At 51.2% G+C, this 26,366-nt stretch overlaps 6 protein-coding genes across 6 annotated transcripts; 3 read left to right on the top strand and 3 right to left on the bottom strand.

The window, feature by feature from the left end:
- Positions 1 to 442: 442 nt before the first annotated feature.
- Positions 443 to 1,156, top strand: MAA_01223 (GCN5-related N-acetyltransferase (GNAT) domain protein; the record flags this gene model as incomplete). The annotated part of the gene is made up of 1 exon (XM_007819221.1): positions 443 to 1,156. One exon carries the CDS (start codon positions 443 to 445, stop codon positions 1,154 to 1,156), a length of 714 nt encoding a protein of 237 aa, XP_007817412.1.
- A 669-nt stretch (positions 1,157 to 1,825) lies between these two features.
- MAA_01222 (uncharacterized protein) lies at positions 1,826 to 3,388 on the top strand (the record flags this gene model as incomplete). Its single annotated transcript, XM_007819220.1, has 3 exons — positions 1,826 to 1,945; positions 2,004 to 2,675; positions 2,744 to 3,388. 3 exons carry the CDS (start codon positions 1,826 to 1,828, stop codon positions 3,386 to 3,388), a joined length of 1,437 nt encoding a protein of 478 aa, XP_007817411.1.
- A 1,788-nt stretch (positions 3,389 to 5,176) lies between these two features.
- MAA_01221 (methylenetetrahydrofolate reductase) lies at positions 5,177 to 7,023 on the top strand (the record flags this gene model as incomplete). The annotated part of the gene is made up of 2 exons (XM_007819219.1): positions 5,177 to 6,875; positions 6,935 to 7,023. 2 exons carry the CDS (start codon positions 5,177 to 5,179, stop codon positions 7,021 to 7,023), a joined length of 1,788 nt encoding a protein of 595 aa, XP_007817410.1.
- A 1,268-nt stretch (positions 7,024 to 8,291) lies between these two features.
- On the bottom strand, positions 8,292 to 10,717 carry MAA_01220 (zinc finger domain-containing protein; the record flags this gene model as incomplete). The annotated part of the gene is made up of 5 exons (XM_007819218.1): positions 8,292 to 8,627; positions 8,697 to 9,646; positions 9,841 to 10,359; positions 10,456 to 10,574; positions 10,653 to 10,717. The coding sequence occupies 5 exons, from the start codon at positions 10,715 to 10,717 to the stop codon at positions 8,292 to 8,294; spliced, it is 1,989 nt and encodes a 662-aa protein (XP_007817409.1).
- Positions 10,718 to 11,460: 743 nt separating this feature from the next.
- On the bottom strand, positions 11,461 to 14,466 carry MAA_01219 (elongation factor 2; the record flags this gene model as incomplete). The annotated part of the gene is made up of 4 exons (XM_007819217.1): positions 11,461 to 11,478; positions 11,547 to 13,322; positions 13,386 to 14,118; positions 14,459 to 14,466. 4 exons carry the CDS (start codon positions 14,464 to 14,466, stop codon positions 11,461 to 11,463), a joined length of 2,535 nt encoding a protein of 844 aa, XP_007817408.1.
- A 1,367-nt stretch (positions 14,467 to 15,833) lies between these two features.
- Positions 15,834 to 25,554, bottom strand: MAA_01218 (fermentation associated protein; the record flags this gene model as incomplete). The annotated part of the gene is made up of 2 exons (XM_007819216.1): positions 15,834 to 25,443; positions 25,499 to 25,554. The coding sequence occupies 2 exons, from the start codon at positions 25,552 to 25,554 to the stop codon at positions 15,834 to 15,836; spliced, it is 9,666 nt and encodes a 3,221-aa protein (XP_007817407.1).
- Between the last annotated feature and the right edge of the window lie 812 nt (positions 25,555 to 26,366).

Raw genomic sequence — 26,366 nt, 5'->3', positions numbered from 1 at the left:
GCCGACTCGGAGGGAAATGAGAAGTGAGCTAGCCCATTGCTTGGCTAGCAGCACCAGAATATCCCATATACTGGATAAGACGGTGGGCAGTTAGACTCGGCGAATACCCACGGATGGAAGGGATGTCAAGGGTGTTGCGGTTGATATTCTCAAGCATCATCTGAGTTATCGCACCACGCAGACGGTGATTATTTGATAAATACAACAACCACGCCAAGCATGCTGGGTTACTATTTTGACGAAGCGCAGTCAGCTCAAATCTCCACAGTCGTCACCGATGAGTCAAACCTTGCTTAGTCCCCGTACATTTATTCCAATCCCCCGCTTTGCCCAGCGTGAAAAGACACGGGGTTCCGCTGTGAAATTGACTTGATTTATCAATTCCAAGAGTGTACTGCTTCTTGTTGTCTAGTTTCCGTTGCAACAGCCCCAGCCGTAGACCATGTCCTTTACACCGTTCGTGCTTGTCACCGACAGGCTCATCTTTGTGCCTACGCCAATGTCCGAGTCCATCAAAGGCTACCGAGACTTGTTCAAGAGATTACATGAAGACCATTCATTCTGCGACATGGGATTCGGAGACGCATTTCCCGCCCGGGCCTGGACCGACGATGAGATCAGAAATGTGCTCATGGCGGGGGATATCTCTCGTCGTTGGAACAAGAGGAACATGGGCGACTTTGCCGTCGGGCTGCTGCCAACCACAGCCACGGGAAACCTATTGTTCAGCTCCGGCGAAGGGAGGAAGCTGAAGAAGTCGCCAGAGAATATCCGCGTCATCGAGCTCAATCGATGGGACAACCCAAGCTGGCAGAACGACGTCGAGTGGGTTGGCTATTCCTGCGCCCGGGACTGCACGGCAGCACTCCCGCCCCTTGACGAGGGGGAGGCTCCCTTGCCGCCATGGCAAGAAATGTTGGAGATGCGTTATGGCGTGAGCCCCGAGCACTGGGGTAAAGGACTGGCTCTTGAGGCATCCAAAGTGGTGATGCAGTGGGCTATTGAGGAGAGAGGTGCCCGGCGATTTATTGCTGAGACGCAAAAGGGGAACAGCAGAAGCCGCCGAGTGCTGGAGAAGCTGGGATTCCAGATGGTCGATAGCAATTACTTCAAAGAAAAGGACGTCTTGGACGAGTGGGAAATGGTGGTGGCATAGAGCACAGCGGCCGGTCAATCAATGCTCACCGAGCATTCTCAAGCTCTTATCGACTCCCTGGCGGCAACGACAACTGCCGAGCATTGCCGCCTTGAAACGAAACTTGGAAACAAGACCACCGGCAGGCTTGTGCCGATTGGCAGAAAACACCATGGTTCTCAGATCCGTCCGATCTTATCGTGACTTGACCTTGCCGCCCGATCCGACTTGGCGTATCCTCCCAGTAGCTCCAGCTGACTTGTTCCAAGAATATGTAGCAGAGATTGAGTGTGTCCAATAGATGTCTGAGCTTTGAACCGGCTAGTGCCAAACGCCATTCGGGAATCCCTATCTTCAAGGTTGAAGGAGACCGCACTGACGGGAGTTATGGGCTGTGGATCGACGAGGGACCAAGCGTTCGGTTGTGAAACTGCCGAGCCATCACATCACATAGCTGACATGTCGTTGATAAATATGAACTTGAAATACGAGACAAGTTGTAATCCTACCATGCCAGTTTATCAAGTTCGCCTGCCAACTTTTTGTTTTGTTTATACGGCACGGTGATCAACTCACTGTCTCTTATTGCGTGGGCTACACTGATTATCGGATTATTCAAGCATCAGACAAACAACAACCCAAAGAGCAATGGAGGCCGGTCAAAGTGACGGAATGAAACGCACATGCACCATGACATGCTGCGATTATATCCTGTCGCGAATAACTACCCTGCGGCCGCCTATGGACAGAGTTACAAGTCCTATAAAAGCTCTTCGCATGCTCGACCGCGAGCAATGGAATTTTTTTGGGGTGAGTTTCCGGGATATGATTCCTGACCGAGTATTTTGTTAACATCTAATATACGCAGTGTGCCTGGAGTGGCTGGATTATGGATTCCTTCGACTTCTTCACCGTCAGCTTGACATTGCCACAGCTTGCAGCCGAGTTCAACAAGAAAAACTCCGACATGACATGGGGCATTACCCTGGCATTGATGTTTAGGCCGCTGGGCTCGTTTCTTTTTGGATTCTTATCCGATCGCTACGGGCGCAGGTGGCCGTTTGTCATCAACAACTTGATGTTCATTCTCCTCGAGCTCGGGACTGGGTTTTGTAAAACGTATAATCAGTTCCTGGTCTGCAGGGCCTTTTTCGGAATTGCCATGGGAGGAATTTATGGCAACTCCGTAGCAACGGCCCTGGAAGATTGCCCTCACCCAGCGCGAGGATTCTTGTCCGGCCTGTTCCAGTCCGGCTATCCGCTGGGATATGTCTTAGCTACGGCAATGAACCGAGCTCTAGTTGACACGACAAGATATGGATGGAGGCCGCTATTCTGGTTCAGTGCTTGCCCGCCCGTCTTCATCATCGTATGGAGGTTGAGGCTCTCTGAGACGAGAGCCTTTCGAGATCGCAAGATGATTTCCAAGACTCTGTCCGACAACACCCCTACTTTCATGGACAAGGCATGGATTGCTCTCCGGGACTACTGGCTTTCCATCCTATACATGGTGGTTTTGATGAGCGGCTTCTCATTTGTTGTATGTCATAGTATTTTCAAGACGTCTCATTTTTACCAACGTGTTTTACTGACCGTAGATTGGGCCAGTCTCATGGCGCACAAGACCTGTACCCGACAATGCTCACTACCGAGTTTGAGCTTACGCCGAATCAATTGACAGTCACGCAAGTAGTAGCAAATATGGGGGGGTTCCTCGGTGCCATCTGTGTTGGCAATCTGTCCGAGATTTTCGGGCGCCGGCTAACCATCATGGCCTCTTTAACTGTGGCTGCAGGAGTACTATACCCGTACACAAGAGTTCAGACGCCGGGTCTGACGGTGGCTGCTTTCTTCCTCCAGTTTGCCACACAAGGTGCATTTGGAGTTCTTCCAAGTCATTTGATGGAATTGTCCCCAGCAGACATCCGGTCCATTGTGGTAGGCACTGCATATCAACTTGGGACCATGGCGTCAAGCGGCTCGGCAACAATTCAGTCTGAAATAGGCGAACGCTATTTCCCACTTCCGCCAGGTCCATCTGGTCAACAGCGCTATGACTATGGCATAGTCATCTGTGTATTTCTGGGCGCGGCTATAGCTTTGGTGGTGATGACGACCTTTATTGGACCAGAGCACAAGGGACGCGAATTCGGGTTGGACAGTCAGGAGGCCTTCGAAGTTATAATGACGAGGGACCAAATGCCATCAACATCCAAGTCTGATAAATCATTAGCTGAAGCAGAGAAAGCCTAAAGGGCAAGCGTTGGCGTGTTGCGAGTTGTTGTAATTGAATATTCTGCTTAACATTGTGCGATTTGTAATGGCCTGCATGGTCCATTGTCGTCGTCGATTATGCCATTCGTACAAGACGTGAATCTACACCATCAAGGCCGCCAAAGGACTCTGAACGAGGCATTGGGACGCCAATCAATCGGCCTTCTGCGAAAAGGAGTCACTTGGCAAACACCGACTCCCTCCGAGTTATTTTCCGGCTTATAGAAACACATGCCGCCGAAGGTATGATTGGGGCGGTAGGTGGTTCCTCGGGGAATCTCAACTGGCTGGCTGCATGTGCTCCGTTGCATGCAAGAAAAGAGTGGCTGAAGATTTTGAGTGCAGACTGCAGAAGCCACGTCACCTAGAAGCCGAGTAGGTGTTCACTTGGCCCGTCAACCCGTGAGAAGCCTTTGATGATGGCGTCTCCAATTCGCTCAGAGGCTGATCAACAAGGGGGAGGGGAAACCCGAATACGGCCAGCAAATGGATTGAGCATGTGGGTGAGTCGTGACCACCAAGAAACTGCACGAGGATTTCAGCAACAGAAAAAAAATCACCGGCCCAAACAGGCCAACTGGTGCAACCTTGGGACTGACGGTACACTGGTGGCGTCATTCGTTGACCTCGGAGGAACTCAGTACAGGCACCTGAGTACCTGGGTATGGTAGGGTGGGGTATCGGAGGGGGGCAGTACTTCGAAAGGAGGGGCATCATGGATGGAAGGTACCTGCCTAGGGCACTTCAAGTACCTAGTACCCAGTTGCTCAGCAGGCATGGTACGACGGGTAAAGTACTTAAGTAGCTGATTGATTGCCTCGGAGGGTTCTTTTACGGGCAACTGAGGAGGGCACGGCAAGACATGTTGGATATGGAGCACGGGACAGGACATGGGTTGCTGGACAAGCTGGCTCTTTCCTGATGCGCCATGGAAGATGTAAAACTCCAGACGTCGAGATTCGCGATGCTCTGTCGTCCGCTGACAAACACACATGCATGCATGTCCACCGCCAGTCCAACATAGCACCAGAGCCTTTTGCTCTGATTTTCGCGCAGCGAATGAGTCTGGCCGTCTCGCTCGCCGAGGGACCGGCAACGGTACCGCATCTTACTGCTTCAGTGGATCTGTCGACCCAATCAGCACTTTTGCTGGCCATTCCGACTGCATTTCTCCAGGCCCAGATCGAGCGGTCTTGGTCCGCTCTCGAGCTGGTACAAAGCAAATGATGTAGCTACACCCACTGTACATGCGGCCGTACACATCGGAGGTACATATGTACCCCTCTGGCCCTTTTCACAGGTTCCAGTACGGCGTCGGCGCCCCCCACCTTTGACACTGGAGCCCCCGTTCTCGCTCGACGTTCGGTGGCATTTGTCCTCGAGAAGTTTTCCTAGATTTGCGTCTTTGCCATAAGCATTGCACTTTCTGACTCTGTGGTTGTCTGTGAGGGCAATTTAAGTCGGACGGCCCTTGCAAGGACAACTGTACTAATTTGCACCTTCGGGGCCCCCTGCGGTACGCTGATTGAACACGTCGACAACATCTGTGAAGCCCCGACCTTGTTTCCGGTTGGCTCCAGGCCGTGAATACCTCAACCAACTTGTCCCGCTTGTTCGGACAGAATACGTCTCACCAATTTCGCCTAGGCCCTGCCGGGGCCATTGTCACCGACCTCCTGGGTGCTTCGAGTCGTCTTCAACCCCCCCCTTAGTTTATTTTGACAACTCCAACTCTCTCTTACCACCTCTTCCACCACCGTCACCAAGATGCATATCAAGGATATGCTAGCCGAAGCCGAGAAGGGCGGCCAGCCGTCCTTCTCCTTCGAGTATTTCCCCCCCAAAACTGCTCAAGGTGTCCAGAATCTTTACGACCGAATCGACCGCATGTATAACTTTGGACCCAAGTTTATAGATATTACTTGGGGAGCTGGAGGCCGTATTGCCGAGCTTACCTGCGAGATGGTTCTTCAAGCCCAGTCAGTCTACGGCCTCGAGACTTGCATGCACTTGACTTGCACCGACATGGGACTGGACAAGGTCAACGCTGCTCTGCAAAAGGCGTACAAGGCTGGTTGCACCAATATCCTTGCCCTCCGCGGCGACCCCCCTCGAGCCCAAGAGAAATGGACTGCTGCCGAAGGCGGATTCCATTATGCCCGCGATCTTGTCAAGCACATTCGAGCTACCTACGGCGACCACTTCGACATTGGCGTTGCTGGCTATCCTGAAGGCTGCGATGACAACAAGGATGAAGAACAACTGCTCGACCATCTGAAAGAAAAGGTGGACATGGGAGCATCATTCATCGTGACTCAGATGTTCTACGATGCCGACAATTTTGTTCGCTGGGTCGGCAAGGTTCGCGAGCGTGGAATCAACATCCCTATTCTTCCTGGTATCATGCCCATTGCTACTTATGCCAGCTTTCTGCGGAGGGCCAAGCACATGCAGTGCAAAGTCCCCGACCACTGGATGACGGCTTTGGAGCCAGTAAAGAATGATGACGTTGCTGTCCGTGAGATTGGAAAGACTCTGGTTGCCGAGATGTGCCGCAAGCTGTTGGCCAATGGCATTTATCACCTGCACTTTTACACCATGAACTTGGCCCAAGCTACGCGCATGCTGCTCGAGGAACTGACCTGGGCACCATGTGCCGAGCGGCCCCTTCAGCAGGCTCTTCCCTGGAAGCAGTCCAAGGCCCTTGGGCGACGAGATGAAGATGTGCGACCTATATTCTGGCGCAACCGCAACAAGTCCTATGTTCTCCGCACGCAGGACTGGGACGAATTTCCCAACGGTCGATGGGGTGATTCTCGGTCCCCTGCTTTCGGAGAGCTGGATGCCTACGGTATCGGCCTGACCGGCACCAACGAGGCCAACCGCAAGAAATGGGGAGAGCCAACCACTGTCCAAGACATTGCCAGCATTTTCGTCAAGTATCTCAACCGAGAAATTGAGTCGCTCCCTTGGAGTGAGGCTCCTCTTACTGGTGAAGCCAATGCCATCAAGGACAATCTTATCCAACTCAACAAGCGTGGCCTTCTAACTATCAACTCGCAGCCTGCGGTTGACGGCGTCAAGTCATCGCACCCCATCCACGGCTGGGGTCCTTCTAACGGCTACGTTTACCAAAAGGCATACCTTGAGCTTCTTGTCCCTGCCTCCATCTTCACCGAGATGGTAAAGCGTGTCGAGGACAAACCAACCCTGACCTACTACGCTGTTACCAAGGATGGTGAACTCAAGACGAACGCTCCATCAGATGGACCCAACGCTGTAACCTGGGGTGTCTTCCCCGGCAAGGAAATTGTCCAGCCCACTATTGTGGAGAGCATCAGCTTCCTCGCGTGGAGAGATGAGGCATTTAGACTGGGCACGGATTGGGCCCACTGCTTTGAGTCCGAGACGCCTAGCCGAGTTCTCCTTGATCAAATCATGAACGAGTGGTATTTGGTCAATGTTGGTAAGTGTGAATGAAATTGTGTTTGTCGTGTCATATAGCGGCTGACTAACGTTTACTAGTCAACAATGACTTCCACGAGAATCAAACTATCTTTGATCTCTTTGAGGGACTTGAAGTCAATGGACTCGACACTCCTGTGGCCGTATAAGGCGAGCAGGATAGAATCGCACACACCATCATCTCCCCCTCCTATCTCTCAATTGGCCGATCTGTTCCACCAGAAGGCTTTTGCATTGACAGCGATTGCGGTCAATATGGGGCAAGCATTAACTCATGTCCCTACCTCTTTTCTTTTGACATTTGATTTTTTGGTGCATTTTTTGATCTAGTTTCTTGATTGTTTTTTCTTATCCAGGGAGCGCATGCATGAATGACGGCGTTTAAGCACAAAAATACGGCAAACAGGCGGGGGCAAGGCGTGACTTTTTCAACAAAAAGCTACACAGACGCAATGAACAATGACTTGGTTGAAAGGTGAGGTTCAAGGGGAGAGAGAAAGGAGTGAAGAAGGTACAACGACCCAAGAGTATACGCGCCACGATCATGCAGCAAGGGGGTTTGAGATGTAAGCCCGGTTTTGGCTCCTCACCCCCCATTGATTTTGAATTTCTTGCAGCAAATTGCATATAATATCTCAACGATACCCCGCCTATGCACAGCCAGATGTGTTTAGACAGAGCGAAGACAATGGCAGTGGTGATGCAGGTGCAGGTGCAGGTGGAAGCGAGCAAATATGGAGGAGATTTGAGTTAAAAATGGAATAAAATAAATACAGACGGCGCCATGAATAGAAGCTTCAATATAAATGAAGCCTTGGAGGCATGCCACGGCAGCTACTACTTGTTTCTTGGCGTGAAAATTGTAGTCCCGTTGCTGTGTGCCATGCTGACTATGACCAAAAAGTCTTGATATCGAAGCCCTTGTTTAGTTGACGAGGGCAACTTTGAGGCTAGAGTCTACACGAGTATGTACTTGACAGCGAACTGTATCTCATCATGGTAACCGCCTCTATTGTCAGCTGGCCATGTACGGATCGCCGCCTGCCTAAAGTCAATCATGGACGTGCTCGGAGGTATAGGCAGGGCTTCGAGATAAGACATGTGACGCCTGGCGTTGGTATTCGTCACGAACCTAGATCCGGGTACATCTTTGATGGATAGTTTCTAAATCGGTTTGTGCCATCTAGCAAACTAGCTGCAGAGTCTACATTGTTCGACCCAGTAACCTACCCTACACCTACCCATAACGAGACACCCACCCGCGGTATTCACAGCCCGAATTTTACTTCACTGCGCATGTAAATCAGCGCATCTGGCAAGTATCCAGACGGCGTGGACGGCCAAGACAGTCAACTACACGTATGAGATGCTCAGTGGCCACCCTGAAATAGTTATGCATACTCATCACCATGTACAACTACTCCCATCCATAGTCGCCCACCTCATAATCCATATTCACGGGTGTAGCATTGGCATCCCTCTCCTTCTCGCGCACCTCCCCTTCCTCCCTGGCATCATCCATGCCGGCCATTGCATCCCCCGGCGTGACGGTCCCGCTCTCCTCGTGCGCCGACTTCTTCAAGTTCACCGGGGGAAGCGGCGAATTCACCCACGACAGCTCAAGCTTGCCTTCCACACCGGGCAGTTCGTTCCCATGAAGTGAGTAGTAGAACCTTTCGGCGGTTTTGCGGTCTCGGAAGGACACGTGTGTGACGGAGGGGTTCGTGTCGACGGATTCGAATTCACCCATGTTCTGTACATGTTAGATTTCCTAGTTTCTTCTTTTTTTTCCCTCCTAGTTTTGTTGAGCTTGGGAACTTACCAGCAAGAAGTGGCGGAGTTGCTCATCCTTTTCCGATGGTGTGAAATCGACCCCCGTTATTGCCAGCTTCTTCGGGCGGTTGTCGATGGAAAACTGAGCATAAGCAGCATGCCTCCCTGCTGTTCCTCGCATGGCACCCCTTCCCCTGGGCGCAAATCCTCTCCCACGATAACCCCGACCTCTGTATCCACCCCGAGATGGATATTCACTCGAGTCTACTTCGGCGTTGGGATCAATGCCAAGTATCTTGGCTTCTTGTTCCAGTGCAGCGAGTTTGGCCCTGAGCATATCAGTCCCCGAGGAACCAGTTGTCTCGGAGCCGCCATTCTTCCCCGCCAGCTTGGCCCATAACCGTTCTGACTCAGCTTGGTGTTTGGCCAATAGATCTTGCTGCTGCTTTTCCAGTTCCAGCCGTTTCTTTTCCAGTTCGCTGCGCTTGTCTTCCCGTTCCTGGTGCTGCTTCTGCGCCTCCTCCTGTTTCCGTTGGAACTCTTCCATGTCAAGTTCCGGCTCGGCGTCCATTTCGTCTAGTCCAGAGCCGGGAATGAAGCTGGGGTTATTTGAAACTGACGCCGGCAACTTGTCCTTCTCATCCTTGTACCAGAAAACTTTGACGAATCGGTTGTCGAATATAACTTTTGGAGAGCGGTATGCGTCATTGGCTGCCGCCCACTTGTCGTACTTTACAATCGCTAGATGCTTGTAGGGCTGCATTGATACTTCGACAATGTTTCCAAACTGTGCAAAAAATTCCTTGACCTTGCCCTCGCTAAAATGCTCTTCGGGGATATTCTCGACGACGATGGTGCTCTTTGAGCGATCATTTACAGCACCTTCAGCGGAAAATGGCGCTCGTGAGCCGCCTTTGCGCCCTCCTCGCTTCCCTTTGCGGCCACGAGATGGCGTCTCGGGATTCAGTGGCTTGATCATGGCGTTACTGGGATCGTATTCTGCCCAATTGTCAGCAATCTGTCGAGCTCAGACTTAGTAGCGCCGTCAATATCGTGAATGTCTCATATCTGCAGGACTTGGCTGACTTGCCACTTGGCGAGTAACCGAGGCTGTGCTTAGACGGAAGCAGGACAATCACAACCATAAACAGGCACAGACTAAACCACCGCACAATAATGAACAGGGACCTTACCATCTCCCCCATCGCCGCCGCCATTGCCATGATCATAAACACATGTGCTTCCCCTCGCGCAGAAACCCTTAGTGTCGAAATCTCTACACCTCCCCCTCCCCCTCTTCCTCTGGCCCCCTCTTCCTACAGCACCACCGCCAAATCCCCAGCCTTGCTGTCCTGGCATTGCTGGCCACGGCAACCCCATGGCTTGCATCTGCATCATCGCCTCCATGGGATTATTCGGATCGAAGGGTGGCATCATCATCATGCCATAGCCGTTTGAATTTCTATCAGCTCTATCCTCGCGGCCGCGCCGTCCCTTTCGAAGCTGTTTGAATGCGCGTCCACCTTGAGGGCCATTCTGTTCAGGATCGTCTGAGGGGCCGGATTCTTCTAAGCGTCGCTTACGTGAAGATTCCGGGCTTTTGTTTTGTAATGAGGAAAGAGGATCTGCAGATTTCGGCGGGGGATGTGCACCGGGGAGGTAAGACCTGTACGCGATGGCTTGGAAGACGTCGTCTAGGAAAGCCTTAGGATCTGTCCGTGACTAAAGCGTCAGTAACCGTAAGAAAATTTGATAGCCGTAGCACTAGAAGCTGTATCGGACTCCATGCATTGCACAGGAAGACTCACCCTCTGTGAGAAAGTCCGGAATCTCCTGCTCACACAGCTTCCTCACACTCTCCTTATCCCCATCATGCTTCAGCAGCGCAATCACGTATTCCGCAAGTACGTCCGAGTCGGCATCTGATCTATTGGGAGTTAGTAATGCCTTTCCGTTTCTCATGTCTTGTCATGCTCCTCGCAGGGTATCGCCAGATATGACGCACGTGTTTTCTATGCGCTTCACAATCCACGCCTTGAGCAGTTGCGCGTCCTCCTCGGGGAATAGCATTGTCGACAATATGTGCGTGAAAAAGGGCTCGCAGTGAGCTCGTTCTCGGGCGCATATAGCTCATCCAGGGGGTTAAGAAATGTCAAGGCAAAAACGTTTGCCAGGCAGGCTGTGTAGAAAGATTGATGGAGAGCAGTGACCTTGTTCTGGAAGCTTTAGACTTTGTGGATCCTTATTGGCTGAACGCGCGGACTACGGAGTACCCAAAGTTGTGGAGACTGAAGACCGATATACAATCGTATGAGAAGTCGCTGTAACAACGTTGCATTTAACGCCTCTCTAACTACCGGGTACTTAGGCACCTATCGAGTCTGCTAAACACTCACTTGTGAAGCAATCAATTCTTTTTCGTGGATGTACTGTTGGTAATCATCCCGTGACACAGCTCCAAACGCCAGTACAGTTTAACGCTTGGAACGCAATTGCAGTTACGGACCCAGTTTATCACACTGCATGCACATATTTCATTCTGAACATTTAATTGATCCGAGACGACATAACTACATATATGAAAAGCTCAAAACAGCTTCCCTTGATTATAGGCTCAACCTGGCATTCGGTTGTTGTGTTTATCTTTTTAACTTCCTGGTCGGCGAACCGACCAACCCCCGGTCAATGCCTTTCATAGCTGCCACGGTTGGGGCTCCGCGAGGAAAGCACTCCATACCTGTACGAGTAGCTGGTTGACGAGATGTGCCAGTGTAGGCACGACACCTGATTCTATCAGCACATAAGGAAGCCGTTTACAGCTTGTCATAGTACTAGAAGTGAGCATAACACGTTAGCATACTTCTCGTCAGTCGATTTGCGGGCTATGAAATAAACTTACGTTCTCAACGCCGGGAACCTCGACCTTGATACCCTTGCGCTTACGCATTTCTGTGACAATCTGGCCGACCTTGGAGGTGGAGTCAAGGGGAGAGCCACCGGGCAGGACCTGCCAGTGATCAAAGACGGACTGAGGGAAGGCCTGGCCAGAGGTGGCGGCACGCAGGTCACCGTTGAAGCCGAAAGACTCCAAGACGGGCAGATAGGCCTTGATGTTGAAGAGGGGAGTACCGGGGCGCTGCTCCTCGTTGAAGACGTGACCACGACGGCGGGTAAGGACACCATAGACACCACCCATGGCCTGCTCGGGAACCTGAATTTCGACCAGGTAGACGGGCTCGAGCAGGGCGGGCTCGGCCAGCAAGGCAGAGGCGTACAGGACACGACGGGCAGTGGGAATGATCTGACCACCACCACGGTGAATGGCATCAGCGTGCAGGGTGACATCGAGGATGTTGAAGCGGATAGAGCGCATGGGCTCCTCAGCAACAGGACCCTCACGACTGGCCCACTGGAAACCAGAGACGACGGAGTCCTTGATTTCGTTCAGGTACTGAACAGCCTTGGTCTGGTCAACCAGCAAGTTGGCACCGGTACCATCAGGACCGAAAGTCCAGATCTTACGGGCATCAGTGACATCCCAACCGAAGTCATCGGCCAGGACACGGGCACGAGCCTTGAAATCATCACGGGCAGAGACCTTGCCGCCCTCAATGGCCAGAGAAAGCTCCTCATCAATGGGCTCAGCAACCATGTACAGACGGTTGTGCTTGTTGGGGGACTTGGACAGAGCCGTCATGCTGGACTTGCCCTGGACGGTCTCACGGTACTGGACGACGGGGTCCGAGATGTTGAGAGGAACACCGGCGTGGTCCTCCTCGAGATCCTTCAAGCAAATCTCAAGATGCAGCTCACCAGCACCGGCGACAATGTGCTCACCAGACTCGGAGGTCATGGTCAGGACGCAAGGGTCGGACTTGGACAGACGCTTGAGACCTTCGACCAGCTTGGGGAGATCCTGGGCGTTCTTGACCTGGACGGAACGCTGAACGACGGGGGAGACGGAGAACTTCATGACCTTGAGGTTGTGGGCAGTGTCAGAAGTGGTAAGAGTACCAGACTTGAGCAAGAACTGATCGATACCAACGAGACCGACAATGTTACCAGCAGGCATGTCGTCAATGGCCTCGACCTTGCCGCCCATCATGAGAACGGTACGCTGAATGGCCTTGATGAACAGGTCCTCCTTCTTGCCGGGGACATAGTTGGGGCCCTGAATGCGGACCTTGAGACCGGAACGGACGGTACCGGAGAAGACACGGCCGAAGGCGTAGAATCGACCCTTATCGGAGGTGGGAACCATCTTGGAGACGTACAACATGAGAGGGCCCTTGGGGTCGCAGTCACGGATACCAATGGCGGCAGGATCGTCAAGAGGTCCCTCGTACAAAGTCTCAGCACGGTACTTCTGGGCAGTGACGGGAGAAGGAAGGTGGAGAATCATCATTTCCAGCAGGGAGTCGGCAGCGGGCAGGAAAGTTCGCATGACGACCTTGAGCAGCTGCTTGCCCTCCTTCTGGCGGTCATCAGCGTCCAACTTGAGGTTGAGCTTCTCAAGAAGCGTGGTGATCTCATCGTTCTTGAAGTTCATGACGGCATTGAAGATCTTGAAGATGGGGTCCAGGATGAACTGGTTGAAAGCACGCTCAAGTTGCTTGCCTTCGTATGTGCCGTTCTTGGTCCACTTCTTGGTGTGAGGGTTGAAGTAGTTGTCGCCCTAAAGGGTTGTGCTGCGTTAGTGGACTTGTTTTGAGGTTTGATCAGAGGAAGTTTCGCTTACCCAGAGACGCTCCATCATCTTGTTCTTGTCGACACCAAACTTCTTGGCATATCGGATGGCGAACTGACGGACGGTAAAGGCCCAGCCGTGCAGACCAGAACCGAAGGCAATGGTACCCTTGTCGGGATAGACCTGGACGTCACCGAGGGTCTTGTCGAGGTAGGTGGAAATGATGACGTTGACGGACTCGATAGTACGGGAGAAGGACTGGTACAGATCCTCCTTGGAGACCTGAAGCTCGAGAAGAGCGCGATCGACCTTGTTGATGATGACAACGGGTTTGATACGCTCACCAAGAGCCTGACGGAGCACAGTCTCGGTCTGGACGCACACACCTTCGACGGTGTCGACGACAACGAGGGCACCGTCGGTGACACGGAGGGCAGCAGTGACTTCGGATGAGAAATCAACGTGACCGGGCGAGTCAATCAAGTTGATCAAGAAGTCCTGGCCGTCGGTCTTCTGGCCAACAATGTCTTTGATGTCCTCGGGGTCGTCAAGATGACCATACAGGGAGATGGCGGTGGACTTGATGGTGATACCACGCTCCTGCTCGTCGGCACGAGTATCGGTTGCTCGTGCATCACCCGCCTTTGCGGTGGAAATGATACCGGCTTTGGCAAGAAGAGAGTCGGTCAGGGTAGACTTGCCGTGATCGACGTGGGCAATGACGGACATGTTACGGACATTGGTGGGCTTGTCCATAAGGGCCCGAATCTCGTCGATGGTGAAGCTAAATTGTGGTGAAAAATGTTAGCCATTGTCTGCAGCAATATACAAGTTATTTTGTTCGTTGGAAGCTTTGCTCTCTTTTTCCCATCGTGACCCGGCCGTCTTGGATATTCTCACTGGGCGTCGCCCAAAGACTGCTCAGTAGCTTAACTCCGGGCGGGGTCAACCGCCAAAGCACACAAGCAGCGCCCGCCAAAAACGGACCAAGGGCAAGACACAAAAAGATCTGCCAGCCATTCCACGATCCCTGGTAACAATGCCGCCTCCCAAGATGCATGCCCAAAAAGAAGTCCTCCAGCACCATGTCAAGAAAGGCATCCATCACGCAAAATTGCACTTACTTGACCATTTTGGCGGTGTTGTTGAGGGCGACCTCGCTATGTGATTGTTGTTTGTAGGAGGAGAAAACTCGTTGCTGAGCAAAGCGGGGTTGAAGATTTTCACCCCGCGCTCAGGTTTTGTATTTTTTTTTTGTATTTGGTTTGCTTAGGAAGCAAAGCCTAGTTGGCCACCCTAAAGATGACTCAACCACGGAACCAAAGGGTATAAAGGTGGCGAAATGGAAAAAAAGAGAGACAGGCGGACTGTCAATCTTTTTTCAAAAAATGGTCCCTTGGGCGGGTTTGGAGGTTGGAAAGGAAAGGGAGAGGAGTGCAGACGGCGAGGGAATACGGAAAATGTGGTGCGAAAAAAACCTGCGGGTGGGCCGCCATCCTGCTAGCTGGTCAACGGCACCTTGTCAACAGAGCCGTCTGTGTGCTCGATGTTCTCGGTCACTGTTAGCGCTCAATGGCCCTACCATGGGTGCCCATCATTCTTTTCTGAGCTGCTGGCTAGTGTGAGCTGCGTCAGTTCAATGCTGCTCGTGGCCCTGCCCGCCTTGCCCAGCCCTGTGCTGTTTGCCAGTCCTCTGTCCATGTGTGCTCAGAGCATATCTGAAAGGCCCCTCCTGCAGCCCCACCATTGATGGACCAGACTTTAGAGCGCGAGCACCTCAGGCGGGTTGGCGGGGCAAATCGACCCCGCCAACCCTCCAAGCTTGATGCTTCTCGTTATCCGCCACCTGCTCATGCAAGTTTGAGAGGCTGAAGAGGGCAACAGCCCTCCGCCCACCATTGTCACGCCGAGGGCTCCTAAAATGTATTCCGTCAGTTTGAGGCGTGTCATGAAGCAATCTTCGGACACGGAGTCATTCGTACATCTGACATTGTGACTACTTGATGTCCTCTGTTGCTTCTCATAACCACCGGCTGACTCTTCAATTTGCTGTTCACCGACTACTAGTACATACATTCCTCGATCCTTTTGCTCGCTGTCACTGAGCTGTCTGCATCGCGAGACTGGAGCTGTGGCGAGAAGCTGAAACAAGCTCCCCATTCGCCACACCTAACTGTGTGTGGCTGGTGTGGTGTAGAGCTGCTTACACAGCAACACTCAAGCTAGCTCAAGCTCCTGTCAGCTCTGCTCAACTCCAAGCAGCCTCCAGTTCTCCATCGCCAACTTGAGTGTCAAAATACAACTTTCAACTAGCACCAGAGTACAAATATTCATGGACACAGCCACATCTCATTTCAAAACTTCCAATGAGTCATACTGTACATATATATCTAGCCGTAATTTACATTTACATTTCTCTCTTCGTCTCGCCTCAACTCTGCAACGCCACATCCATCTGCTAGTGTTAGGACTATACACAGGCGTGACTCACACCGATACCTAGGTAGATCCCAGGATCCTCGAGTACGCATCTTCGACTTCGCCCGCCAACTCCAACAGCGACACAATCACAATCTGATGAGTCAAATTGGGAAGCCTATCGCGATGCAACCCGATCCACTCCAGCGGTGGCGTCGCTTCACCCATATCGCGCAGCTGCGGCGTCTCAATCACTGGTGGTTCGAGCGCCAGGTAATCGTACTTGGACTGGGGGACATTGACTTCGGCTGTAATCTTTTGCTGCTCACCCTCGGTTTCGGGCACGCCAGTGATTTTGACTGCCGTCATCGGTAGCTGTCGCCCCCATGTTTGTTCCAGCGATTTGGAGTGGTTGGCCCACATCCCGCGGATGTAGCTGATGCGAGAGTAATTCCAACCCACCTCTACTTTGCCCTCGAAGGCGCTTTTGAATATGTAGTCGATGTGGTTGCTGCTTGGTTTCTGCCAAGTCTCCATCACGGCTTCGACGCGGGGGACCTTGAGAATGGTGCCGCCGCGGGAGCCTGTAGCTCTTTGAACTACATCTTCCACTGTCATCTCGTTGAGCATCTTTGGCGCCTCGGCGTCTCGAACCCCAGCCAGACCAATCCGTAGTTGACCAAGAGTCATTCGTAGAATGCTGTGGATTTTGCGCTGTTCGATACTAGCTGCAAATCGGGCATACGCGTTGAGAGCCTCCATCTTGAATACTTGATGATCTGAAAAGGTACTAGGGAAAACCCCCAGGTTCAACGCCTTCAGAGTCACCACCACATCAGTATCAAGGGAGATTGGTGATTTGGACAGCGTATCATCTACTGGGAGCTTTGGCACTGCTGGAGGAGTCTGCAACATCGTGCGTGAGCTGATAGATTTGCGCTTCATAAACTTTTCAATCTCGCGCAGTGACGACTCGAAGTTCTCTCTCCTCTCTTCAATGAGTTTCTGCAACGCCTGATAGAGCGCAACAGCCTGTGCTATTGATGTTGTAGTTCCAAACACCTGCACAGCTTCGCCATCAAAGATCGCAACTAGTCGGTCCCCATTTCCGTCACGGCCATCTCGGACATTGTACATCAGGAACTCGAGAGATGTAATGTCTGCTACCAAAAATGCCTGGTAGTCAAATGCTGCCTTGACGCGCAACGCATTAAATGCCAGTGATGCTTGCACAAGTGGCGTCTCGTTGAGCGCTTCCTCTCGCTGTGGCCACTGGATCGATGATCGCAGTCTAAAGTCTTGCAGGGCCACGAAGCCACTCAGACGACCAGTACAATCTACCCCAACCTTCTTGAAGCCCAGGCAAAGGTTCTGCTCCCAGTCGGAGGTTTTCTTGGACGACACCCAGAACTCATTGATCTGAAATACTGACTTGCCAATCGACTGCCCCAGGTCTACGCAGACGTCAAGCGCTGCGATGGATATCGTTGCTGTCCAGGGGAACGCAGCTGTTGCGGCAACCTCTTGATAGCGTTGTACCAAGTGGGCTTGAGAAGTTTCTGTTGGCATCTTGGGGACCTGCACCGCCGACTTTTGTCGTAGCTCTTCTGGATACCAGATTTCGCGAAACAGCAGAAAATCTTGTACTTGCTTTGCATTAACCGAGACTTTCATTGGGCTGACATTAAGAATGGCTGATACACCACTTGTGCCGCTGAAATGCTTGCTATTCATGAAAGATATGGCGACTGAATCAAGCTCGAAGCTGGCCGTAGAATCCCGAGAATAGACATGTTGCACTGATGCTTGGGGCTTGGCTATCACGCCTGATATGGCGAAGAAGTTGCCTTGTTCCTGGGAAGTAACAGTTATGAGTGTAAAGTACATACTGTCAAAACAAGCTGTAGCGGACACCCTAGCTATGGGCTGACAGCTTAGTGAAAACTCTTGTCGGCAGATTCGGAGGCCTAGATTAAGCCTCAAGCGTCCAAGTACCGTACTTGGATCGGCGGTTAGAAAGTTATCCTCATCTCCAGATTTGGTCTGCTTTAGCTTCGGTCGTTCCAACTGTTCTGGTTTCTGCTCCGTATCGGCATTAGCATCATTGTCGCTGACAACTTTCTTCACGGAAGACAAAATGTCGAGAACCAATGGAACCACCGAGGGATACAGGATATTGCTTGACGCGTTGATTTTGATCTCTCCGTAAAGAGACGGATCCTCGTTACCATTATCGCGATACTCCGCCTTCCACGCCAAGCCCGGACTGCGTAATACAGCCCCTGAGCCTGAATCGTCCGCACTAAACTGGCCGTATTTTCCTGCGAGGGATGGCTGACTATACTTTGATTCCGACACGGCACTGGCAGCATTCCTTTTGGTTGATACGTAGACAACAGCACCTGCAAAGTCTGCGTCAACAAGCAAATTTTCCAGTCTTTTGTTTCCGAACATGCGACGTTGACTTTGTCGTGGAGGTGTCAAGTCTTCCGTCTTTTTAGACGTGAGGGATTCGACAGCTGCTGGGCCTTCAATTGTCCACTGTGAGGACGCCGCTTGTGCGTTTTTCATGGACAATGAAATGGATTGTATGAGGTTTGCAGCGGGCACAATGAACGCTGAGGTCAATCGAAGATCAAGTGAGTCGCCAACGGCCTGAAATGCCATACGGCGGGCATCCGCGGTTGATACATACGCCACGTTGAACATGACTTCGGGCAAAAGAGCAGAATGTAGAGATCTGATGGTCTTGTCCTGACCAGGGGGTACGGTCTGCAGCAGGAAATCCTCAATTGTCAGTCTTGCAGACTTTCGAGTCCGGGTACCAAACTCAATCAACTTGATCGACAGGACTAGATCCTCCTTGGTATAGTCGAGATCAATAGTCCCATCTGCCACGTCCCAGCAGAAGCGAATATTTCGCAGCTCAAATCGGTATGTAATGGAAGATAGAACAGACTCGAAAATATCTGTTTCTTCTCCCAAATCTTGTTCATCGTCGTTGATCCTGATCTTCGGTCTGGATTGCCTTAACTTGCGAAGATATTCCAGTTCACGGGACGTGTCCAGATCTCTAATCTTGGATCCCATGTAGCCAACAACATCAACAATGGTCGAAACAGTTTCTGGGGAAAGGTTGAGAGTTAAATCATCGTTGCGGAAGTGTAAAGACCAGTCTTCCCTTCCATCGTCACCGCGCTGAGAGCTTGCAGAGATATTGATACCGGTTGTCAGATTGCCGCAGGACCGTAGCGCATTTTCTTTTCCACGAGATATGTCAAGACTAATTTGGCGCAAGTTGACATATAAATCAGGGTATTTGAGAGGTGACGAATTTGAATCTTGTTGATTTGAGGCCTGCAGAGTGACTTTGTCTAACGCAAATAAGATCTGGGCCATGGGTTCTTCCACGGTCTTGAGATGCGTCCTGGCCAAAATCCGTAGTCCAGCCAAAGCCAAGTGAATATTATAGGCCGAGTTGGGAGTCGATGTAGGAAGTGAAGCGTTTTCGGCCTTCATCTCTCTTTGCGTGCCAAACGTCTCACTTACATGGCCTTGGATTATCTTGACTTGTTGCTGCGCTTCTTCTATAGCTCCAGATATCTGAGGGCGATTCAGCGCTGCCAGTAGACTGTATATAGCCGATGCATCCAGGCGAATGACTTCCATAGATGCTAACACACTTATAACATTTTCTGTTGATTGCATATTACTCGTGATTCGTCCATTTGCCGGTGGAATTTCTAGCAAGGAAATGCTCCGCGGCTCATTCTTCACATTGATTTGTATCTCATGAGAGTTCTCCTTGATATCGAAATCGAAAACAATGTCCTTTCCAAAGTTGGCAGCACATGAAGCTCTCGCCACAGACCCAGTAATTTTATACGTTAAGGACTGTAAAAGCGGAATGCTGATGGTATATCCATCCAGGAACATGGCAACATTGAGCACAAAGGTGGAAATGCGCTCCTTGATCTTGTCGCGCTTCTTCTGGCCTTCTGGGGGCGATGGAATGAGCTCTTTTAGCCTATAGACTTGTGCCGCTTCATCCCTGATGAGCAAGTCCAGCACTTCTAAAAGGCCAATGGGGTCGTCCTTGACCCGTAAAGTCAAATTTGGAGAACTCGCCGATACTTTGACAACATGGGCGTCAATATCCATTGTTTTGTGAAGTTCATGTGCAATAAATATGCTTGGCTTTTGTATTTGCAAAACTCCAAGAATTTTCCCATGACTTTGCAGCTTTGACATGACCGCGTTGGAGTTTAGCATGGCATTTGCAACACTCAGCTCTTCACCCGCGTTGCATAGGAGTATTGATGTTTTAAGTCCATCACTGATGGATTTGACTGTTAAGTTAACAGTTTCTGCCTCGATGGACCCTTTCACAACTTCAAACACTACATGATATGCCGCGGATGACTGGGCAACTTTTCGTTTTGGTTGCTTGTTCGACATAGTCTTCTCTGATGGCTGTGGCTGAGCCTTGTTATAAAGGCGCAAGACATCCTCCGCCAATTCACAAAGCTCCCAGTTCAAATGAATCGCGGCCTCTGCGCAACAAAGATTCAAAATTGTCAACGAGCCGTCAAAGTCCTTCATTTCGGAAAAAACATCCGGTTGACCCGGGGGTCGTTTATCCACCCTCAAGGCAATGTCGAGGAATCCAATGTTGTTCTGCTTGGGACCAGGATCTAACACAAACTGAAGCTCAGCCAATTGACAGGCTCCAAGAAGAGGGTATTCTTGTGGTGGCTCTTCTTTTTCATGGATGGCTTTCCCGAATATTTTTTTCATCAAAACAGCATTCCTGGGATTATCCAAGTCCCAGGATCGCCATTTCTGAAATGAAGAAATAACATGATCGGCAACATCTGGGTGTGCCTCTGGAGGGTTGTCTCTGCACTTATCGATTAGCTCCCTCCTCTGTCTTTGACTCAAGGTTGTCCATATTTGTCGCAGTCGCATCATGAGTTTCCATGAATCAACTGTTCTCATGTGTTCATGGGTAGATCGAAGCACCGCCGAGGGCCGAATGAGGAACGACGGGTCATTCGTGGCATGGCCATCCTCTAACAGCTGGGAGACCAAGTATTTGGTTCGGTTGTTGTTGCGAGAAGCGGTTTCGGATAAAAGATTGCCTAATTCAGAGGCGATGCTGCCTGTACGGTGAATCAATGACGCCAAATATTCGACCTTGCCAGACGCTGTGCTGCCTACAATGGAACCAATGTCGGCATCGAAGTAGGTAATGTCCTTCGCGCCTAGTGACACACTAACATCATCAATATTGACCATGATCGCCGCTTGGGGTGTTTCAATCGAAGACAGCCGTTCGGACGCCGACATCTCCGCAGATTTTAGACGGAAATGAAGTGAAGTTCGAGAAGTCACACTATCTCCGGTACGGTCCTTAACAGTGCGAGTAATTAGCAACGTTTTGGATATCCGGATATCATACTGGTCTTGCTCTTCTTGGGAGGCGTCTGGTGAGTCCAGCGTAGATGAGTTTAGGAATCGAATATTCGCTTTTGGCAATTTGACCAAGATATCCTGCATGGAGCCTGTGATGTGGCTCTGCTTCTTTTCAGAAAAAATGTCCCCAATGGTGCTGGTTTGGAGTGAATCGAGAATGTCATCGGGCTCACTTGGTTGCAATGCTGACAAAAGAGAGTTGACGTAGCGCACGGCTTCCGGGCTGATAAAGGCGGTAATGCCAGTGGTAAATTCAATCATAGTGCTTGCTTGCGCGTGATTGTCGCTGAGGCTGTTTGGGTCTAAATCATTAAGAGAAGCATCCGTCCCAAAAAAGTCATTATCGGGCTCGTCTTCGAGCTCCTCAAAGGTTGCCTCGCGACCATCTGGACGGACGCTTCCTAGTGGAAAGTGTGGAGCAAAGTATTGACTGGAGAATGCAACAGATGAGTGTTCAATATGCTCCTTTTGCTGCCAGTCTTGACTTGGCTGTTGAATGGCGGCAAGCCGCAGGTCTTGGGATAGGACACTTCCTCTCTGTCCTGATACGCGCCTCTCCTTTTCCGTACCGCTGGGCTGAGTAGACAGTGCGGTCTGTCTTGATCTGGCACGACTACGCGGTTGACTCCTGGGACCATGAAAACTGGTATTACTTGAGCTGGAGGATAAAAAGGAGCTTTGCCGCCGCAAACGACCGGAAAAGCGAGACGTCCCGATACTTCGGTAGGATGCGTTGTCATCATCATCCACTTCTGTGAGAGGGAAAGCTGGCGGCGGTACACATTGTGCTGGGGGGTCAAACGGCTCAGGCACAAAGTCTGGGTCGATTGGCTTTCGAAGGAGAAAAGGCGTCCTTCCTGTGCGTTGATCCTCCCGCCGGATCAAGTCTTGCTGAATCTTCAGCTCTTGTTGGAAGTGAAACTTGCGCCCAATAGAAGCCAGTTGAACATCTGTCTTCAAGTAAGCCGCAGTATCTACTGGGTGGTTACGTCGAGAAGTATGCCTTGACGCAGATTCCGCATTCACACAAGAAATTTCGATATTGGGTATACTGATGTTCGCACGCTTCGAATAGTGAGTGCCGCCCCAGTCATTGCTCCGTACTTGAATAGATCCTGTAGACAGAAGAAAGGCTGCTTCGTCCACATGCAACCACAAGCGAACCGAAGCAATGTCTACTCTCACGAAAGTGACATCATGAAAGACAAGAGAAGAGTATGGAACAAGGGCATTCTCAACATCGTCGAACATAAATCCAAACGCCACACCGCCTTTGGCCAATGAGGTCAAAAAGTCGGCCGTGCATTCGCCATCTACCATTCCGACTGAAACATCCCAATTGCAAAGATATGTGGGTTCAGAAGGAGGCAGGCCGAATGTACGGTGGCCAAAAACACGAACTCCGTCAACAAAAAGCTGTGTGTTGGTGTAGGAAGAGTTTGGGCTACCGGGTGAGAGGGACGCACATCCCAATGACAGGCTAAGCGGACTCAGCAGGAGCTCCAAGTCCATATAATAATTCGTGAATCGAAGATCAACTGATAAGTTAGCCAGTTCGCATTGCACATAACGGCCGGCCGAATATAGATTAACAGGCAGCAGAATGCGCGGATCATCGACTCTGACAGACAAGATAACATCGAGATCGTTTGACTTTTTGTTTGGAGGTCGGTGTACAGCGTCGGCGTTGGATTTTTGAGCCTCGAGTTGAAGCTGTTCTTGATATTCGTCAAGCGTCCGGAAGTGGACAAAATCCCCGAAATAGTTGTCCTTCAGCAGTATTAGATATCTTATGATGAATCCGTAGAGGTATGCGTATGGAGATTGTCCATGAACGTCTAATATCAGAGTATCTGTGTTTGCAACAGATGTAGTGGCATTGTATTCGTAGCTACCAGTTACAGCAAGACTCTCCCCATGGCCAAGCTCATTGGAGCTTAAAAAGGCAGCTTGGGTGTTAGACTGGGGGGCGTGTAGTGTCAAATCAAAGGTGTCGGTTCGAATGTCAAACGGAATAGTATTCCTGCTTGGTCTGAACTTGTCTAGGGGTATCGATGTTTCCGCTTTTAAAATTGGGCTAGATAAAATTAGGTAGGTGTTGTCGTCATGCGCGGTCGCTTTGTCGATGATATTTTCGTCATTAACATTAAGATATAACTGCAAGTTGTTCAGGTTTAATTTCAAGTGGTATATGTACGGCGTAAATACGAGATATTCGGATGGAGGGCCAGTGGCCCAGTCGTCGACCAAGTCGATTAAAAGGAAGATGTGGTCCCGTAGGAGATAAAGCTTCATCTCTTCGCAGGTTATATTGAAGGACCAGTTGCGCAGGGTATTCCATGTTAGAGGGTTGGATAGGTCACAAGAAATGCGCTGTGGCCCCGATTTCCACATCAAGTCATGGTTGACACTGCTTCTAAGCTCAGTACTCGGTAGGTCAATGTCCAAGCGATTCTGGTAGCCCGTTGATCGTCCTAGCATATCCATCGAATAGGACACTGTGGAATTCGACGGAACCTTGATCTCCAGCCAACCGGCAGGCCGAGCTGGTTGAGCATTCCCCTTGCTGCTCTTTTTGTTCCGATTGCGTCTCTTCTTGCCAGTAACGGCCTGCCGCCCGACTGGAGGTTCTTTTCCACGCCAACGCCAATTCTTGGACTCCTCTCTGGTGGGAATTCTTAGAGTCACAGCGTCTTCTAGTTCAAGAAAAAGGTTGAACTGTGTTGCAACCCTCCAGGAACCGGGAGTCAATGGCACAGCAGCCGTGCTATTCTTAGACAGCGTTGGGTAAAAGACTCGCTGTAAGTCTGCTCTTTGTCGATCAGCCCAAGGGCCATAGTTGACTGTCCCACCTTTGACTGACAAGGACATTCCCCACGCTGGAGGCTCAGTTCCGTTAATGCTGGCGTGGAAGCTCGAGCTGCTGTGTCTGCGAGCGTTGGCGGTGATTTTGGATACAGAGTCCCAATAAACCGTGAGCGCGGCTGAAGGAGAGTCAAGAATTGTATTGACAGCACCATATTCGACAGAAGACCACCTTGCCTTGTCATCTTGATACCTATCATCCAGATACCTTGATAGGCCTTGCCAATGACCTGAGCCAGGTATTTGAGACACACCCGTGCTCATTGCGGCTCTTGAATCGGCGGAAAAGGATTCTACAGAGCGACGCAGATATGGTACCATGTTTCGAAGGGAGTTGAAGACTTTCCGACGGCGATTTCGGAAGAAGGATCGTTGTGCAGGTGTTTCCAAGCTCGAGGTGTCCTCTCGTCGCCTGGTTGCTCGGGCCACCTGGTCCTCTTTGAATTCGTCGTTCTCACGCATTTCGATGACGGGGTGATCAAATTCTATTTTGAACAGTTGACGGTACGGATCAACTGTATTCGTAGGCCCTGCGTCTACGATTGTCGAAGCCGAGTTCGCCTTGACGATTAGAATTGCCTTGGTATTGTCATTGCCAACTACCACGGCAGGTTTCTGAAATTCCACGTGTATCGGGAGCAGCTGAAGCATTGCTGGCAGAGAATGGCTGGCGTCATTACCGTCTGCGGTCTCACTGAGGCTCTGGGAAGCGGTAGACGAGCGCTCCGGGGGCGAGGATGGAGGAGGCTGGCTGGGTTTCTCCGAAAGCTGTGCCTGGGCTGTTGCATCGACCGCGAGCTTATTCTTTTCTGCGGAACCATTTTGGTAGCCCCTTCGAGACGCAAGACCAGCCTCTTGCGTTGCGTTGGAAATGCCGCTGGATTTCGAGGCGGAAGGGTCGTCACTGAGCAAGCCATTAAGAAGGTCATTGTATGCCGGGCTCCGGTTGTACACAAACCACTCTACACCGACCAGCCTGGCATGGATGCGACACGGCAAATTGGAATTCTTTTGGCTGTCCGATACCGAAGAACTATGGGAACAATTCGATACGTTTATGTCGGCGTCTCGTACTCGGCGTAGCCAATATCGCCAGGTGATGTCTCCGTGCTGGACGAGGAAGGTTTCGTTGGAGCCGTGGTAGCGTAAGCCGGTGAAGAATATGCGGCCCGCGAGAAGAGAGATTTGGATGGCTTTGACGTCAATGTAGACTCTGTATCTGTGCCATGTATATGTACGAATGGCATACGACACGACGGAGGCAAAGAGTCGGTTGAAGTACAGCAGGAAGAAGACGGTTAGCAGCCCGCAAATGATGAAGAAGACGAGAAACTCGCTGGAAAGGGGGCGACTGGTTAGTTATGCAGTTTTTCGTGAAAGTCAAAGGACGTATTAGCTCAGCGTACAAATTGAAGCCCAGGCGAGCGTCTCGAGCCTCCAGGATCACGTCGACGGCTGTCATTGTCTCGAGTTGGAGGTCGCCTTGACAGCCCTCGTGGCCGGTCTGAACTCAACAACCATATCCAGAGAGAACAGCAGGGGCAGCGACGCGCATTGGACGAGCACTTGAGGGCCGATGGTTGGAAGCCCCGTCGCGACAGGTAATTGGGACCTATTGCTTCCTGGTGGACGCATTTAATGTTTAATGTTCTAAAGTTGGGACATGGCGCAATAAGGACTGGTCGAAGTCGTGGAGCTCTGAATGCATGTTGCATGTGCCTAATCTGCCTGGCAGCTTGTCCGTCCCGGTGGGTCCGGTCCAGATGTTTTCGCAGGGCACCCAACACTGGACTAGTACATAGTACATTGAACGTCAATACCAGACTACGGTGGTCCGCGAGTAATGCGTACATGTATTCCGTCAATACTTATGCACTACGGGACTGGACGCTAATGGGCCATTTAGCGGCCCGCGCAGGTCAACAGAGGACATGGAGCCCCATCTCGCTATGCCGGACTGTGACAGCTTGATTGACAGTGCTGCCACATTTGCCAGAATTCGTCACTCACAGCCAACCAGCGCGAAGCCAATGCTCCCGTGCCATCCACCAACTTATGCACGTCTACGTCGTCACACACGCGGCTTCGCAGCTTCGTCCTCTCAGGTGCTCCTTTGTCCATCGTCGCCATTACCGCCCTCCGTACTCGAACCGCCGTCATCGCGCCAGTCGACCAGTATCGGTTGCTTGCTCCGGACTATTTCCCCGCGCCATCAGCCCTCGATGGTCACAGTGCTTGCTCATCAGCCTCGACGTCTCTGACTTTCTTTCCTTG

This window comes from Metarhizium robertsii, assembly GCF_000187425.2.
Source record: "Metarhizium robertsii ARSEF 23 chromosome Unknown MAA_Scf_8, whole genome shotgun sequence".
Classification (NCBI taxonomy): Eukaryota; Fungi; Ascomycota; class Sordariomycetes; order Hypocreales; family Clavicipitaceae; genus Metarhizium; species Metarhizium robertsii.
This window is presented reverse-complemented; position numbering and strand designations above follow the sequence as displayed.